Below are 17,560 nucleotides of genomic sequence, written 5' to 3'. Positions count from 1 at the left end.
AGAATAGCATTCTGGGCATAAGGATCCCTGCGTATAAAGACTTTGAGGCAGGAAAGTGCTTAGTGATCCAAGGGACTGAAAAATAAGTGAGAGTTTGAATTTCAGCTCTGATTCAGCAGCTGGGGAAGATAGAACAAGCTACCCAATCTTTTGAACCTCCATTTTTTCATATTTAAAAGAAGATAATGGTGCATACTTCACAGGGTTGTTGAGAAAACTTACCAGGTGTTTAATGGGATAACATGTAGCTTACTGGAATCACTTCACATTTACAGAAAGGTCTCTGAGACTCCAATTGGCCCTCAATACCCAATGTGCTTGACCTAATCATTTTATGTAGATTTGGGAATCAACCATTTCTGGTATCTCCACATTCAACAAGAGCAGAGAATAGGCACAGATTTGATTTGTTCATCCTAGAAACTTTAGAAATCAAAACAGGAGAGAGAGAGAGAGAGAGAGAGAGAGAGAGAGAGAGAGAGAGAGAGAGAGAGAGAGAGAGAGAGAAAGAGGTAAATGAAAGGATTTTCTTTTTTAAAATGTGCTTCATCATTTGTGGAATAAATTTTGCAGGTCAGGTAGGAGTTTGTTTTTGCATTTGGGAAGGGTTGAGTTTTGGGCTTAGGTGTTCAGGAAATGGAATAAAGAGAACGGAAATAATGGTCACTGTGTACCCCATATATAACAGACACAGTGCTTGGAAAGTTATGTACTTTATCTCATTTAATTTTTCCAAGGATCCTGCAAGATAGGTCTTTTTAGCCTTGTTTTAAAAACGGCACAAATGAAGCTCAGAGGGAGATGCAGATTTCACTCAGTCCCTGTCTTATCTTGTGTAATTTACCATGTAATTGGGCAATTCTTTGATAATGATGAGAGTCTTACAATTAGCATCATGTACAGGGGTGGGCAAAAGGAGGTTTACAGTTTTTTTGTATGGAAAATAATACAATAATTAATAAATAATAATACAAAAATACACTTTTGCATATTCACAACCATAGACTTGTATACTGTTGATATATTTCTTTAGAATACTTTATTATTTGGCAGTATGACATTGTTATTAATTAATTAATAATTAATTATAATTAATAATGACAATAATGCTATTATCATAAATTTATGTCAACAAGCATTGCCTGAACACCTCACTAACGTCTTAGGCAATGTGGGGGTTAGTGCACAGCTTGTTTTGGAGAATGGAAAAAACTGACAGTCCACTGCAGCTGGGGTGTGCAGTGGTGCAGGAGTGGTTAATAGGGTTGAGGTGGTGCCATGGTAAAGAGTTGTGGGTCCTGTTCTATGGACAATCACCACCAGATCAGAGTAGCATTTTGGAAAGACTGCTCAAAAAGCTATTTTTAGACAAGACTTTGCATGCACTGGTTTATCCTGTGGGGGCCATTGTAATAACCTTCTTCTTTCTATCTAGGAACAGTGGACGGTGCCATGGACCTGATCTTGATCAATTCCCTACCTCTTGTGTCTGACGCTGAAACTTCCCTCACCTGCATTGCCACTGGATGGCGGCCCCAGGAGCCCCTCACCATAGGAAGAGACTTTGAAGCCTTAATGAACCAACACCAGGACCCACTAGAAGTTACTCAAGATGTCACCAGAGAATGGGCCAAAAAAGTTGTTTGGAAGAGAGAAAAGGCTAGTAAAATAAATGGTGCTTACTTCTGTGAAGGGCGTGTTCGAGGAGAAGCAGTAAAGATCCGCACCATGAAGATGCGCCAACAAGGTAACATGCCCCTTAGTGATGGGAAAATGTGGTCCACTGGGACACACACACATCTTTTGTTTTGGCAGCTGCTTGTGGAGACTGGGCATAAGCTGCCTGAGCGTAGCTTAAAGACCTTGTCTGCCTCTTTTGCAAGCACTGATGTATCTAACACACTGAGAGTCAGAGATGAAAGAGACCATCCACTCCAACTCCCTCACATTCAAGCTCATTCATTAGATATTATTCCTAGTTCATAAGATGAAATGAAATATATGTTCTACTAAAAGATCCATAGCCCTTATGAAAATATAAACATGTTATATGTATGTAATATAAAAGTCACAGTAATGAAGAGAACTGTGCATTGCCAAACTCTTGGCTATTTTGAGCTTTCTTGTTGATTTTTAAAATTTGATTCTTTAGTTTTTTTGACCTTCCCCTGAGTATTCTTAACAGAATCTAATGTCTTCAGGGGAAAAATATAGTAGAAATAAAAAATTAAAAAGAGAAACATCTATCAATAACTCAACCTCATTGATTATTGATATGTCAGTTATCTATTGCCACAAGAATTCTGTGTGACACACGGCCACAAACCACAGACGCATGAGACAAGAAGCATTTATTGCTAGTGAGTCTGAGTCAGCTGAGTTGATTAGGTGGCTCTGCTGATCTTGACTGGGTTTTCTCCTATGTATAGATGTTGGCTTACTGTCATCTTATTAGACTGGCCTTGGCTGAGCTAGCTTGACTCTGTTCCATGTGTGTATTAGCTTTTAGCAGGCTAACCTCAGTATTGTCTCATGGAGATGGCAAAAGTGCAAGAAAACAAGTGGAAACACTTGAGGCTTCTTGAACCTAGTGTCAGTATTATTCTCTCTCACTTCTGCCTCATTTGATTGGCAAGAGCAAGTCAAATAGTGGAGCCTAAATCAGAATGGGAGGCTACTACCCAGTTAAATGGCAGTTATGGATACAGAGAGGGATGAAGAACTGGCTTTTTTTGCAGGTTGCCATTCTTGGGAAGAGACCAGGATTTAATTTGAGAAGTCGAGTACCCAAGCCCAGCTCACAGAACACCAGAACTTCAAAGGAAGATTGTTGAGAGTCTTCTGCAAGGGATAGAGGATTACTCCTTGCTACTGCCTCACAAGGCAGTGATGTGATGGAGCTTTACTCTTCAAATAGAAGTAGGTCCTAGGCTAAATGTTTAGGGCAGTCCACCAAACTGATGACAGTTTGAAGCAGATGGTGCTATAAACATTCTTTAATGATTCTGTTCTGCCCTAAGGCTCCCCAGGCCTCCATAGGCAGGTAGACTTCTGTATTTCTGACAAGGTCCCAGGTGATGTAGTGCTCCAGGGAGAGACCACCCTTTGAATAGCTGGGGTCCACCTGAAAACATTGCTTTGAATTTACTCATGGTGATAAATAAAAGATTTGAAGGCGGCAAGCTCATTTTTAAGGCCAAAAGTGATAAAATCACTACTCATTACAAATGAAGGAAAAGGTTTCTTAGCAAAACTGTAATGTCCCCTTTAAACGACACCAGGGCGAGTGGGAAAAATGCACAGCAGACATTCCCAGGAATGCAGCTCTCCGGTGAGGGAAGAGAGGTTGAACAAAGGGATGTGAGGTGTGCCAAAGCTATCATGGCTGAAGAGTCACCTCTATTATGCTTCACATGTGTCATTTGGGATTTCACTTGTATAAAGAGTTATATCTTTCTGCTGATATTTCCACATTCTGAATGAAGATAATCTGAGATTTGTGCCCTAATGATTTCACAGGAATGAACTGTGAAGTGCCACCATGCCCTTTCTGGGATGTCCTGCGATTGTCCTTGACAATGTATAAATAAGAACCAGTAGAGCATGTTAAACCAGAACAATGAGAGTCAAAAACCAATTGTAATGATCCCTCCAAACTGAAAGTTCAGGTCAGCACAGATAAAGAGTAGAGTAAATTCAGTTAAATGAGGCAACATCAGGCTTGGATAGTGAGAAAGAGGTGAGAGAAGATGGCTTTTAAATTCATCTTCACCTGCATTTTAATTCTTTCTCTACCACTTACTAGCTGTGTGGGCTTAGGCAAGATTTTTAACCTCTGTAGTTCTCATTCTTCATTATCTGTGAAATGGGTATAATAATACGTACCTCGAAAATCGTCTTAAGTTTTAAATAAGATGGTATATGCAAGAAGCCAGTTCCCACGAGTGCATTTAAAATAAGATACGATTTATACATGTTCCTAAAAGTCTTGTATAAAGTGAGACACTGCAGAATAAGTTACATAGTAATAACAATAGCAGTTTGTAAATGGTGGGAATGAAATTTGATGCCAAGCAATCTGATTTCAGAGCCAGTATTTCTGACCACTTCACTACCCTTTGTATATCACTTGCAGTGTTATCTCCCTCTCTTATTCTGAGCACTTGTTTTATGAAGTACAACCACTTGAACTGAAACCCTACCAAGCAGCCCTGGGCATAGTGAAGAGGTGTGGGAGTGGAAGTCAGCCATATGTGGTTTGAACCCAGCTCTGCAACTAATGATCTGATCCAGGGCAAATTACTTAACTAAAATAATAGTTTCCTCATTTGAAAAAATATATAAGGGTAGAGACTGAACCACATGCACTTGAGAATCAAATGAGATCACCAACATTACCTGGCTCACAGTAAATGTTCAATAATTATCATTATTATAATGTCTTGAAATAAGAAATAATTTAGTGGGACTATTAGTTTTCCTGGTCATTTATAAAAGCTTTTGATATCATCTATTAACATAATTGTGGAGGTTTATACAAAATAGAAAAATAGGTAGTAATTTTCTTTATTTTAATAATAACATCTCAGACTGTTGAACGGATTCTGTTTCTTTTGTTGACCATCTGATGACTGGTATATGGTGTGAGATATAGTGAATCAAGAAAACCCCCAAAACTCTGTCTTCATGACACTATTAAGTCCCTGGTAAAACATCATGGGAACTCAGAAGTGGCTGCCCAGGGACACAGCAGGATAGCAAAAACATCAATATATTCCTGCTTGCTGCTGACTCGTACATCTGGGGAGGAAGTGGAAAATCCATTTGAGATGTGCCAAAACACAGCTTAAATTGACTCTCATGTGCCAAACGGCCAACCTGTTTTTATCAATGGCATCATCCAAAGCAGTCTAAAGCAGTTTATTGAAACTGTACTGCTGATTTCATTTGAGAGTAAGGAGGTAGATATGAAGTTTGAGACATTTTCACATCCAAAGATCCATGTCAGAGTATTCCATCAGAAGAAACCTAGGTGATTTTTTCCCCTATTTTCATCTAAGAAATAACATTACTTTAAGAACCTCAGACTTTCCACAGAAGTTGAGAGGTGAGCCATTTTTATCTAAATAACACAAATTAACATGTTAAAAGCATAAAGAAAGTAGGGAAATATGAAATCAGATGCATTCATTTATTCTTTCATTCCACAGGTATTCTTAAGTCTCTATTGGGGCCACACATGGCAAAAGCAATGATGTTAACACTTCACAAATACTTATTATGTGTCCTAACAATTTCATATACATTACTATATGGTAATCTAGTCTTTACCAAATGCATATCTGATGAGGACTACTGTGACCCCATGTTAACAGAGGAGGCTTATAGCTATTGTAATAACTTAGGTACATTTGTACACCTGGTTCCCATTTGTTGGACCTGGTATGATTAATACAGGCCTGATTCCAGAGGCCAGGCCCTACCCACCACCTTGCACTGACTTTCAATGAACCTGCCCTCCTGAAATGCTAAGGTTAGTACAGGAGATACCTTTGGAATGGTGCTGTAATGGGGAAGTGCAGCTATGACAGCACTTAACCTGGATCCCAGGGGTTGTGTAAGGCCCTTGGAAAAAGTGACATCTAAAAGAAGACTGATGAATGAGTAGGAGTTGGTGAGACATAGGGAAAAAGGAGCAGAAGAGAAAGGAGGAATTTCATAACTTAGACATGAATGACTACGTGGTCTGTTTGAAGAAACCCATGTACATAGTTCAGAATGGCTAGAATTGAGAGCTAAGGATGCAGGCCTGGACTATGATGAGTCTGGAGAGCTGGTGTTGTGGAATGAGTGTGGATCTCTTGAGTTTGTGTCTTAACTTTCACCTTTATTCAATGTTAGGGGGCCTTGAGTAAGGAACTTAACCCTATCTCCCACATTGGTAAAGTGGTTATCCTGTTTTCACAGGACTTTTGTGAAATATTGCAAAATAATAATGAACATAAAAGTACTTCATAAATCTTATGACAGTCTTTAACTATCATTAAAGGAGAGAACTGTAATTTTTCTCAATTATTTTTCATCATGAGAAACATTTTTATATAACTTTTGCTACCATCTATTTTCTCCTCCAGTTCTTAAGAATAAGTGAATTGTGTTTTTATTAAAGTTCTATCAGTTAATTAGCTCATCTCAGCCATCCTGAGCAACTCACCTTCTAACCTGGGCCTCAGCGATCTCCTTTGTAAAAGGAGGTAGTGGAACTTTAAGCATTTAGAGTACTAATACTATATAACTTATGAAAAGTCTCTGGGGCCAAGTTACCTGATTCCAATCTGGGCTCTCCCATGAACTTGCTGTATGATCTTGGACAGGTTACATAACCTCTGTACCATAATCTCCTCATCTGTAAAATTGGGGTAATTGTAGTATCTATTTCACAGAGATACTGTAAAAATTGAATATGTGCAAAGTCCTTAAAATAATGCCTGGTATTAGTAGGCACTGTTAAAAGGTGGTTATTGTTTTCATGATCCAGTCAAGTCACATGACATCAGTCTATGTGTACCATGTCAAAGCTGGGCTCCCGTGTCATTAGGAAGCTTGAAGTGCCATGCTCAGCAGAAAACAAGTAGCCTAGAAACATTAATGCAGGAGGTAACAGGCTAGACAGCAGTGGAACTCTGGTATGACTGTGTCCCTTCCTAAGAAAACAGGGAACTTAAAGGGCACAAGTCTGAACTAAGAAAGAGCCACAGAGTGGGGGAAAAGAAAAGTACATTGGCGTTGAACATAGGGGGGAATCTTGGTTCCTTTTCAGATATAATGTTGAGTGTGAAGCCTCGTGGTTAGCTAAACAGTCTTCACACAAAAGGGCAGAAAATACAAACAAACTCTATACAAAGAAAAAAAAAGCATAAAATAGTCAGAAAAAAAAATATCACAGGAACCCAGGAGCATGTCACAGAGAGCAAGAGCTACACACATGAGGACTGCTAAATGAAGCATCTTGTCAGTGTAAGAGGGAGCCCACCAAAGTCCCCACCCTTGTCGCCTGCCTGCCTTCCCACCATGGTTCATTCATTTCAGTCCTGTTGAGAAAGCTGCCACTCAAGTCTGTATTACAGATGTCAGTGCAGCACTGCTGCCATTTACTTATATTTGGGAAGGATACTGACCTCTTCTAAACAGCTAGAGGCTTGGCATACATCATTTACTATTTCTGACAACATTTTAACATAAATATTTTTACTTCCAAATTACAGATGAGGAAACTGTGATGTTCAGAGTTTAAGTAACTTGCTCAAATAGGCCCAGTAGATGGCAGCGGGCAACCTCAAGCCCCGGGCTGTCTTATCCCAGGGCTCACAGTACCCTTTGGTCTATACCATTCTCTCTCTAGGTTTGCCCATGTAACCATCTGTGCCAAGGCATTTATGTGGGAGTCCTGGCAGGGCACCATGCCTGGGTCAGCAGTCACAGAGAAAAACAATCAGACAAGCCTAAAGCCTGGATCCCGAGCATGGCTAAGAGGCATCTTCTGCCCTCACGGGGTAGCTCTCTAAGCACTTGCTTACCTTCTCAAGCCACCCAATCTAAAAGCCTCTCTATAGGAATTCAGGTGTTAAGGTGCAAGATGTTTTGTTATTGATTTATAATTTAGGTGCATTCTAGTCAGAGAATTTGTTCTATGGGATATTGATTCTTCATAATTTATGAAGCTGTGCTTTCTGACTTCACAGCGAGGCAATATACTTCAAAATAACATGTATTCAGATAGCTATATGCAGGGGCCCATGAATATCCAACAGATCTTTATTATTCAAATCTATAGTTGTCCTTACTAATTTTGGACTGTTTGATTAATCAGTTCTTGAAAGTTTCCATAACACTTGTGGATTTGTAACTTTCTGTGTTTAATTCTGTCAGTTTTTCTTTCATGGGTTTTGAAGCTCCGTTGTTAGGTGCATATACAAATTCAAGATAATTTAATCTACCTGATGGATTGTCTTTTTCACATCATGTAAAGACCATCTTTATCCCTAAAATTTTGTTTTGGCTTTAGAAAAGATTTTTTTTCTGATATAAATATTGCTTCTGATATAAATATTGGCTTCTTTTAGTTAATTGTACAGTATATATTTTTCTGTCCCTTTATTCTCAACCTTATGCGGTCTGTCCAGAAAAAGTCCAACCATTGTTAATAAATGAGAATGGTTTTCACAACATTGATTTAACCTGGCAGCCAAGGAGAGTGGATTAGAATGTACATGCACGAACAATGATGACTTCACTGTACTAGCCAGTGAGGGTGTTAGACACCATTGAGGGAGCATGTGTACTGTGTGGCTGTCACACTCAAAAGGACTGAATGAGTAGAACAACAAATCTGCATCAAGTTTTGCATTGAGCTTGAACGTTCCTCTATGGAAACTATTCAGATGATTCAGAAGACTGTAGCTATGGGCAACTGGTGACTGGCAGCTTCATTACACAATGTACCTGCTTATGTATGATGTCTCGTGCAGAGTTTTTTGGTGAACCATCAAATCACCCAGGTGACTCAGCCCCTCTACAGTCCAGATTTGGCACCCTGCAATTCTGGCTTTTCCTAAAACTAAATTCACCTTTTAGAGGGAAGACGTTTCAGACAGTTAACAAGATTTAGGAAAATATGATAGGGGAGCTAATGGCGATTGGGAGAACTGTGTGAGGTTCCAAGGTGCCTACCTTTAAAGGAACTGAGGCATCATTGTCCTACATACAATGTTTTTTGTATCTTGTATCTTCTTAAATAAATGTCTTTATTTTTCATAGTGTATGGCTGGATACTTTCTGGACAGACCTCATGTATGTCCTTATGCTTAATGTATAGTTCATGAAAAGAGCATGTATTTACATATTTATATAGTTGTTCTGAGACCCTCTGGCTTTTAACATATATTTGGCATGACTTCTGCCATTTTATTTTGTCTTTTCTGTATGCTGTGATTTTTCTTTGTGCTATTTCCTCTTTTTATGTCTTCTGGTTTCTTCCATTCTTCTTGCCATTCTTATTTAGGAAGTTTATATATTCTGTTTTTCTCCTTTTAGTGGTTATCCTTACATTTAAATATTGGCTCAACTTCAATGTCAATTATACCTTAATAAAGCTGACATTTTAAAAACTGACTTAATTTAAAAGCTAGAGTTAATACCCCTTATTCTTGTAGCTGCGGCTCCCTGCAGATTATGATATAAGTTAAAGGGATTTAGGAACTATTGTAGCTGGGAGAATGTAAGAAGATTTTGTTCACAAAAAACAAGGAACTCAGGCAATGTTTTGTTCTAAGTTTCCAAAATGATATTATAAGCCAAATATACAATAACCAGTCCAGTTTCATTTCAGTTCTTCAGTCTCATGATTATATTAGTTCATATATAGATAACTAAAGGATAAAAGGAAACATATGGGGACCTATTTTTGCCTTATTCTTCAATATTTCAATATTTACACCTTTAGTAGTAAGTGCAGCATTGTACTGATTCTATTTGAGAAACGCTTGGGCCATTCTAGAGCAATGGGAATTATTTAGGGCAACTAAAACCAAAAAGAACCAACAGAAAAGCCATTTGGAAAATACCTGTCCATTCATATTCTATTCAGCTTTGAGAAAACTTGTTAGGCATTGGGGAAGGATGGCAGATTCATATTGAATATAGTTTATAGTTAATATCAGATATTAGTTTGGTAATAGGTAGTAATCAACACAGAATCTTCACTTCCCCAGCTAGTTGCACGGAAAAATGTATACATGTATGTTGTGTGTATATATTTACATTTTTGCAGAGAAAATAACCCTTCCTTTCATCAGATTCTTAAAAAAATAATAATAACCTCAAGAAAGGTTAAAACCCATTAGCTACCACTGTTTTTAAAATCATGCAAACCAGCTGACTCCTGTGCAGAGCCAGCAGTCATCATCTAAAGTTCAGAGTTCAATTGCTCCTGGAGAAGATATGTGACCTCATTTTCTCGTTTGTTTTCTCTCTCTCTTTTAAAAGCTTCCTTCCTACCAGCTACTTTAACTATGACTGTGGACAGGGGAGATAATGTGAACATATCTTTCAAAAAGGTCTTGATTAAAGAAGAAGATGCAGTGATTTACAAAAATGGTGAGTGTGTGTTTTGTTTCCTTTGAGCACCATGATGTGAGATGTCAGATAGGAGAAAACATATTGGGTCATTATCTTATTGCACTCTTAGGAGCAGATATTGGAAGTAGAACTACTATGATACAAGCTAATCATATTATATAATAGAAGCTCTCTTTGGCAATGTGTTTGGTGACTTAATCAAGTAAATTAACATAGAGATTCACATATATATGTGAATGTACAACACGAATTATAAATGTACAATAAACCCTATCGTGATGTGATAAGTGGGGTTTCAAATTCTGCCATATAAAATGTTTGCTTTTTTGATTGCAAATTTAAGAAAATAACTAGAATGAGCCCAGAGAGCCAACTGGCAATCATTCTGGTGGTCTTCACTGTGCAATCCAAATCTGTCTCCATCCAACTACAGTTTTGCATCACTTGATGGCAGTTACCTGATTCAGCTAAAATATTGCTGGGGATTATTCTGAGTTCTGTGGGTGGATATGACTTCCAGATGGGAGTAGTAATTCTAGGTATCTTCTGGTTAATTAATTAGTTGTCAGGGTTTTCTGACATTTCTCACCCAGATTTGCCTGTTCACCTCTCCCTGCAGAAGATAAGAACTTCAGTGTATGCCCATCTCCATGTGTTTGGCAGTAGATCCCATAGACTAATAGACTAGCTGCTCTATCACCACACCTTTCTTGACTGTTGGAGAGCACTGAGCAGCTCCGCCTTTTCATTCTTCTCCTGCATTCAGTATGCTAGAGTATATTTTCTATTGGGTCATGGACAGCTGATCAAGTAGAGGAGCCAGACAAGGAAACAGGAGTGTTTGAGCATGACCCATTATGCTCTACTCTTCTCCTTTACCAGGTTCCTTCATCCATTCAGTGCCCCGGCATGAAGTACCTGATATTTTAGAAGTGCACCTGCCTCATGCTCAGCCCCAGGATGCTGGAGTGTATTCGGCCAGGTACATAGGAGGAAACCTCTTCACTTCAGCCTTCACCAGACTGATAGTCCGGAGTAAGTGACTGAGAGGCCTCCATTGTGATGGCATAGTTGTTAGGATTTTTGGTTGCAAGTAACAAACTGACTCTGGCTATTTAAGCAAAAACCAGGAACTTGTTGGAAGTATACTAAGGACTCTTAGAAAATTGATGGAAAAGCTGACAAGTAACTTTACAAAAAAAGATAGGCTCCAGGGACAATCTGGGGCTCAGCACTGGTGTGGAAGAGTGATCTTTCTCTCTAGGATGCTACCTCCCCTTACCCTGACTTAGCTTCAGTGATGTATCTTTTACTTCCACAGTTTGAAATCCCATGACAAAATAAAATTGGTCTCACTAACATATGTCAGATGTCTATTCACCTTGACCAACAAGCTCTAGGCAAGGGTCAAGCCACATACTATGGTGCAGACACTGGGACCTCATACTTGAATAACAACATCATTCCTACAAAAAGGGGAAATCACACTGAGCAGTAGAGTATCCCTGATAGGTGTCCTACAGGGGGATGAGGTGGGCCTTCTGGGTTGGTCTAATATCTTGTTAAACAATAAATCTCCTGTAAATTTCACACAGTCCATATCATTTAAATCTCATGTGGTTTCTATTTTCAGGTTTAAAAAATGCAAGAGTTAGAACTAGTGGAAACTACCCCACACCCTGTTATAGCTATTGAAATGGGAAGTAATAGTCACCAGTAATTTTTACAAGAAATTGATCTGTAGTAAACAAAAAATTTGCCCTGAGTTTTCCCCAGGTATGTGAGGTATCCATGATATTAAATATTCAAGCTTCAGGCCTAAGTACTTGGGATGTTTTGTCATTCCTCTAATGATTGGGATCTCTAACTCAGAAAGAGCATTTATTTTGCTTTGCATTATATTCGTTCATTCAGCAAATATGTGTTGATTGTAACTGTGTCAAGCATTGTATTGGTGTTGAAAATACAAGAGTAATAAGATTAGCCACTGTCCCTTGGATAATTCCCAGTTCGAGCAGGTATATACATAAATCGATAAACAGGTATTGCAATATGACCATGGGAGTATGAAAAGTGTGGTTCATCCAGTTTGGCAGTTGAAAATCCCTTTTACTTCACTACACTCATGGAAAGTCTGGATGGCAAGGACACGGTTTATTTTCATGTCTTAGATGGTTTCTCTCCAGTCTGACATAGCACATGCACCACAGTGTTCAGAGTCTGGGGTAAATGGGCATGTTTTCCAACAGTATCAGAAATGCCAGATGTTGATGTATGGTAAAAAGTTTAAAGCTTTAAAAATGACTTAGCATAGACTGGAATTTAAAATTCACCTGAACTTTTAAGATAAAGCAAAAGACTTTAAGCACACTTTGATCTTCAAGTTGTCTCTTTCTCAGATTGCTAGGAGCACATGTTTATTCTCTTTTGCTCTTAGAAGTATTTCAGTGGAACTGTTTAAGGAACACTGCTAATATCTAAAATCATTCTGAGAAGTTTGGGTTTTGGTACAGTTATCCCATTTAAAAGCATTTTTCCCCAGTATGATATCTCTGATGTTCAGGCATTTGAAGGCATTTATCCATTTCTCATAATGGTGAGCTTCTCTGTCCAGGATGGACTGAAGTTTAGGAGCAGTCAGTGCTTAAAGACTGTGTACTAAAAGTCACACTGATGATGTTTATAAGATTTCTGTTCAGTACAAGTTCTCTCTCTGACAAAGATTCTTCACAAGCACCAAGTTTACAGGATTTCTGTCTGTATGCCATGAATATGTGGTTTCCTAAAGCACAAAACCATGAGGCTTTTTAAGTAAATAACAAAGCTTAATTGCATACTTGTTACTTATCAACAAATTCTTTTCCTGACTTCTCAATCCCCAAGACATCAGCTCAATTATTCCCTCGAGCTTCATTTCCTCCTCCTTCAGAAGACTTGGCATGAAGCTGGGACAGGTCTACATATAATTACAGGGCTAGAGACATAGTTTAATGCAACAGGAAGCCATTTTCATCTCTGGCATTTGCCATCATTAGTCTTCACTATGGGCAAACAGCCTGTGATCAGGCTCTTAAGAAATCACTAATTGTAAAGAATCATTTTTCCATTTATATTTTAAGGCATGCATATATTAGCTTTTAGACATTTTGTAGCTTTATCTAGTAAGTGGAAGCCTGTAAGAAAAGGTCTGTGTTGACCAGATAGACAAAAAAAAAAAAAAATTAAAAAATGGGCAAAGGATCTGAATAGACACTTCTCCAAGGACATACAGATGACCAATTGACATATGAATAGATACTCAACATCATTAGCCATCAGAGAGATGCAAATTCAAATTACATTGAGATATCACCTCACACCTGTCAGAATGATCATCACTAATAAATCAACAAACAACAAGTGCTGGCAAGGATGTGGAGAAAAGGGAACCCTAGTTCACTGTTGGTGGGAATGCAGACTGGTGTAGCCACTGTGGAAAACAGGATGGAATTTCCTTAAAAAAGCTAAAAATGAAACTACCTTCTGATCCAGCAATTCTGCTGCTGGGATTATACCTGAAGAACCCTGAAACACCAATTCAAAAGAACCTATGCACCCCTATGTTCATAGCAGCACTATTTACAATAGCCAAGTGCTGGAAACAGCCTACGTGCCCATCAGTGGGTGAGTGGATCAAAAAACGGTGGTACATTTACACAATAGAATACTGTGCAGCAGAAAGAAAGAAGGAACTCCTGCCTTTGGCAACAGCATGGATGGAACTGGAGAATATTATGCTAAGTGAAATAAGCCAGTCAGTGACAGACAGATTCTATATGATGTCACTTATAACAGGAATCTAATGAACAAAATAAACTAATGAAAAAAATAAAACCACAGGCAAGAAAACATGGAACAGACTGAAAGTGCCCAGAGGAGAGGAGGAGGGGGATAATGGTGGAAAGAAGGGGAAGGGACTAGACAAAGAACATGTACGAATGACCCAGGGACATGGACTACATTGTGGGACTTGACTGTGGGAGCAGGGGGGTCGGATGGGCGGAGGACGTTAAAGGGGGAAAATTGAGACAATTGTAATAGAATAACAATAAAAATGATATTAAAAATGTTGGCAGAAAAAATAAAATAAAATTGCAATTGTAAAAAAAGAAAGAAAGAAAAGGCCTGTGTTGACAGTCTTCTTGATTATTTTAGAGAAAATACTGATAACCAGTAGTTCTTGCCAAAGAAATTACAAGGTTACGTCAGTTGTAGGCACGGGTCCAAGCTTAACCATCATGAAATTAGCATTCAGGGACAAAGATGCTCAGAAGAAAAATTAAATAAAATTCCTGAGCATAAAAGGTCACCCCAAACTCCCTGGATTTTCCTTATATCAGACGATATCCTTGGACCTAATTAAATTAACAATCTAAAGTCATCGAGTGCTGGAGAGAAGTAGCCAGGAAATGTAAATCAAGGAGCATTTTATTATCCATGTACTTTAGGTTTGCGTGTCTTGTTTCACTTTTTATGTTTTCTGTCTGAAAAATTGGTAGATGCTATGACCTTCTGCTTCCCTTTTAGCCATATTTCTTCTTCACACACTTTAGACCAGAGGTTTTCAAACTCTGGCTTGTATCAGAATCATCTAGAAGACTTGTTAAGTTTTGATTGCTAGACCACCATCAGAGGTTCTCATCAGTAGGTCATGCATGAGGAGTCTGAAGTTTGCATGTTTAACAGATTCTCAGGCAATGGAGATACTATGGATTAAGGATCACACTTTGAAAACTACTGCTCTAGTGTTTAACCACATCTGCAGCTCCCTGAACATGCTCCCTGCAGCTCACCTCTTGGCCTCGCCTTCATGTGGAATACATTCTGCAGTCCAATCTTCTTTGCTACTTAGGTGGTCCTGCGGATTCAGCTCATGTACCACTTCTTTTGGGAAGCCTTCCTTTATGCCCTTTTCAACTCCCAAGACAGGATTTGGTACTTCTGTTTTTGTTTCTTTCATTATTTTCCATTAACATATCTGTTTCCCACATTCAACTATTAGCTTTTAAAGAGCAAAGATCATACTGTATTTATGTTCATTCACTTGTGTCTACTAAAATGACTGACATGTAGCAGATTTGTTGTCAATGTGCTTTACTCACCACAGCCTTGTTTTCCTTAACAAAAGGATGTGAAGCTCAGAAGTGGGGACCTGACTGTAAGCGTGTCTGCACTGCATGTATGAACAATGGTGTCTGCCATGAAGATACTGGAGAATGCATTTGCCCTCCTGGGTTTATGGGGAGAACGTGTGAGAAAGGTAAGTCAAGAGTACCTGATGAGTGAGCTGTGGATTTAAAAAGACATCACTGGATCTAGAATTCTGTATCTGGACAGAGTTAGGAATGGAAGATAAATGGCCTCTGCTAGGCATGTGATACTTTTGTGTGAATTGGAAAAAGGTGCCCTTTCCTAAAGGCTTTTTATTGTCAACTTTGGGAAGTTGCAACACATGAGTACGTCTACGATGTCAGGATGTGAGTGTCACCCCTAGGTTCATGCTGTACACAGCCTGTGTAACTGTGGGTTGTGGGGCAGTTTCATTGTCTGTAAAATGGACCATAAGCGTGTTCACCCTGCCTGTGCCGCAGCTGAGATTACGTTACTTCCTGTGTTCAGGGTTCCAGGAGAGACCCTTTAAAAGAAGAATTATGCATTTCAAAGGATTGCATATTTGACTCTTTAATCATCTTTTTCTCCCCCCAAAGCTTGTGAACTGCACACATTTGGCAGAACTTGTAAAGAAAGGTGTAGCGGGCCAGAGGGATGCAAGTCCTACGTGTTCTGCCTCCCAGACCCCTATGGGTGTTCCTGTGCCACAGGTTGGAAGAGTCTGCAGTGCAACGAAGGTATGCGCCAACCAAAACCCTGAGCGGAGGGAGTTCTAGCTGGTTTATCAAGGAGGTCTGGCTTGTTGGAAATCACAGTGTAGGGGATACTTGGACTTCTCCATCAACACTCTATCCATTGCTGAGCTACAGGGTTTTGCATCACAGATGATTTCATCAAAAGTTAATTATGCTTTCACATGAAGACTCCACTTCAGAGAAAGTGCTTCGCATACACGCCACCTGGGGATCTAATTAAAACACAGATTCTGATTTCATGGGTCTGGACTGGGGCCTGCAGTTCTGTATTTCTAATGAGCTCCCACATGGTATGGGTGCTGTTAGTTTTCAGACCACACTTTAAGTTGGAAGGCCATAGATTTGTTTTCTCAGTGCATCATAAATATCAGCACTTTCAGGTCAGATCCAGACAGGATTTTAAATTTGGAAACTGAGAAAGTGAAGCTCTTATCTTTTGTGGACCTTACTCATGCAGTGCTCACTTCCCCTGCTCGAAGATTCACTCTGCCCTTTCTAAAATATACTTTCCCTTTTAATGAGGCACAAAGGTCTGTGTTTCCCACCCGTTTTGCAGTATGTGTTTCACATCTACTGCAGCACAGTAGCTTAACCTGAACCTGAACCTGTAGCCAGATCTTTTCCAATGAATATTAATGAAGTGAATTAGCCAGAGCTCAAAGAATTTTCAGTAATTACTGTACAAAGTCAGCTTTTTCCACATCTGGTGCTATTGGGAACTATGATGGGGTCCCAGCAACCTGATAACAATGCCCTAGGGCAGAGCAGTTCAATAGAAATATAAGCAAGGCTCATTTGTAACTGAAAATTTTCTAGCAGCCACATTAAAAAAGTTAAAGAAATAGATGAAATAATTTTAATATATACTTTATTTAACCCAATATATCAAAACTATTTCAATAAGTCATCAATAAAACAGTATTAATGAGCTATTTCACATTCTTTTTTTCACATTAAGTCCTGGAAATCTCAGTTTGGACTTGCTCTATTTGAAGTGCTCAGCGGCCACACGCAGCTAAGTGGCTACCAGACGGGACAGCACAGCTCTAGGGGCTGGGAATGAGGGCAAAGAGGAGAGTCACACAAAACAAGCCGCAGCCGCCTACAAAACCTCACTCAGTCCCCTCTAAGTGTTGTAGCTGCCAGCATGGAACATAGAGGGAGACATAGCAGTGCAGGAATCCTACCTGGTCTCAGAAATGTGCACCTTATAGTAAAAGGTTCCCCCAAGTGGGAGCAGTCCAGTTCCCTTTCAAAAAAAGAATAATACAATCATATGCAAATTTTTAAACGTGCATATTGTAAGCAATGTAAAGAGCTGGGAAGGAGTGTCTCCAAGTAGGAATCCAGAATATAAGCTTCACCAGCTTCATAGCGATTCTGTCTCTAGATCTAGGTTTATAAGAGTACATTTATTAACTCATCCCAGACCATGCCTCGCTCAAGAAATCACTAAAATTTTGTGGATGGGAATATTCTAGTGTTCTCCTAGACTTTTTTCCTAGGGTCCCCAAATA

At 39.1% G+C, this 17,560-nt stretch overlaps 1 protein-coding gene across 2 annotated transcripts in view; it reads left to right on the top strand.

The window, feature by feature from the left end:
* The window catches only part of TEK (TEK receptor tyrosine kinase), a 114,082-nt gene that overhangs the window by 45,206 nt on the left and 51,316 nt on the right, over positions 1–17,560 (top strand). For both annotated transcript variants that reach the window (XM_090274053.1, XM_090274052.1), the window contains exons 2-6: positions 1,436–1,747; positions 10,045–10,155; positions 11,020–11,172; positions 15,305–15,436; positions 15,885–16,025. In XM_090274053.1, coding sequence (XP_090130179.1) covers positions 1,436–1,747; positions 10,045–10,155; positions 11,020–11,172; positions 15,305–15,436; positions 15,885–16,025 — 849 coding nt within the window. The remainder of the gene's footprint in view (positions 1–1,435; positions 1,748–10,044; positions 10,156–11,019; positions 11,173–15,304; positions 15,437–15,884; positions 16,026–17,560) is intronic.

This window comes from Furipterus horrens, unplaced genomic scaffold, assembly GCF_987537825.1.
Source record: "Furipterus horrens unplaced genomic scaffold, mFurHor1.1.pri manual_scaffold_4, whole genome shotgun sequence".
Lineage (NCBI taxonomy): Eukaryota > Metazoa > Chordata > Mammalia > Chiroptera > Furipteridae > Furipterus > Furipterus horrens.
Note: the sequence above shows the minus strand (reverse complement) of the source record. Positions and strands in the feature narration are given on the sequence as shown.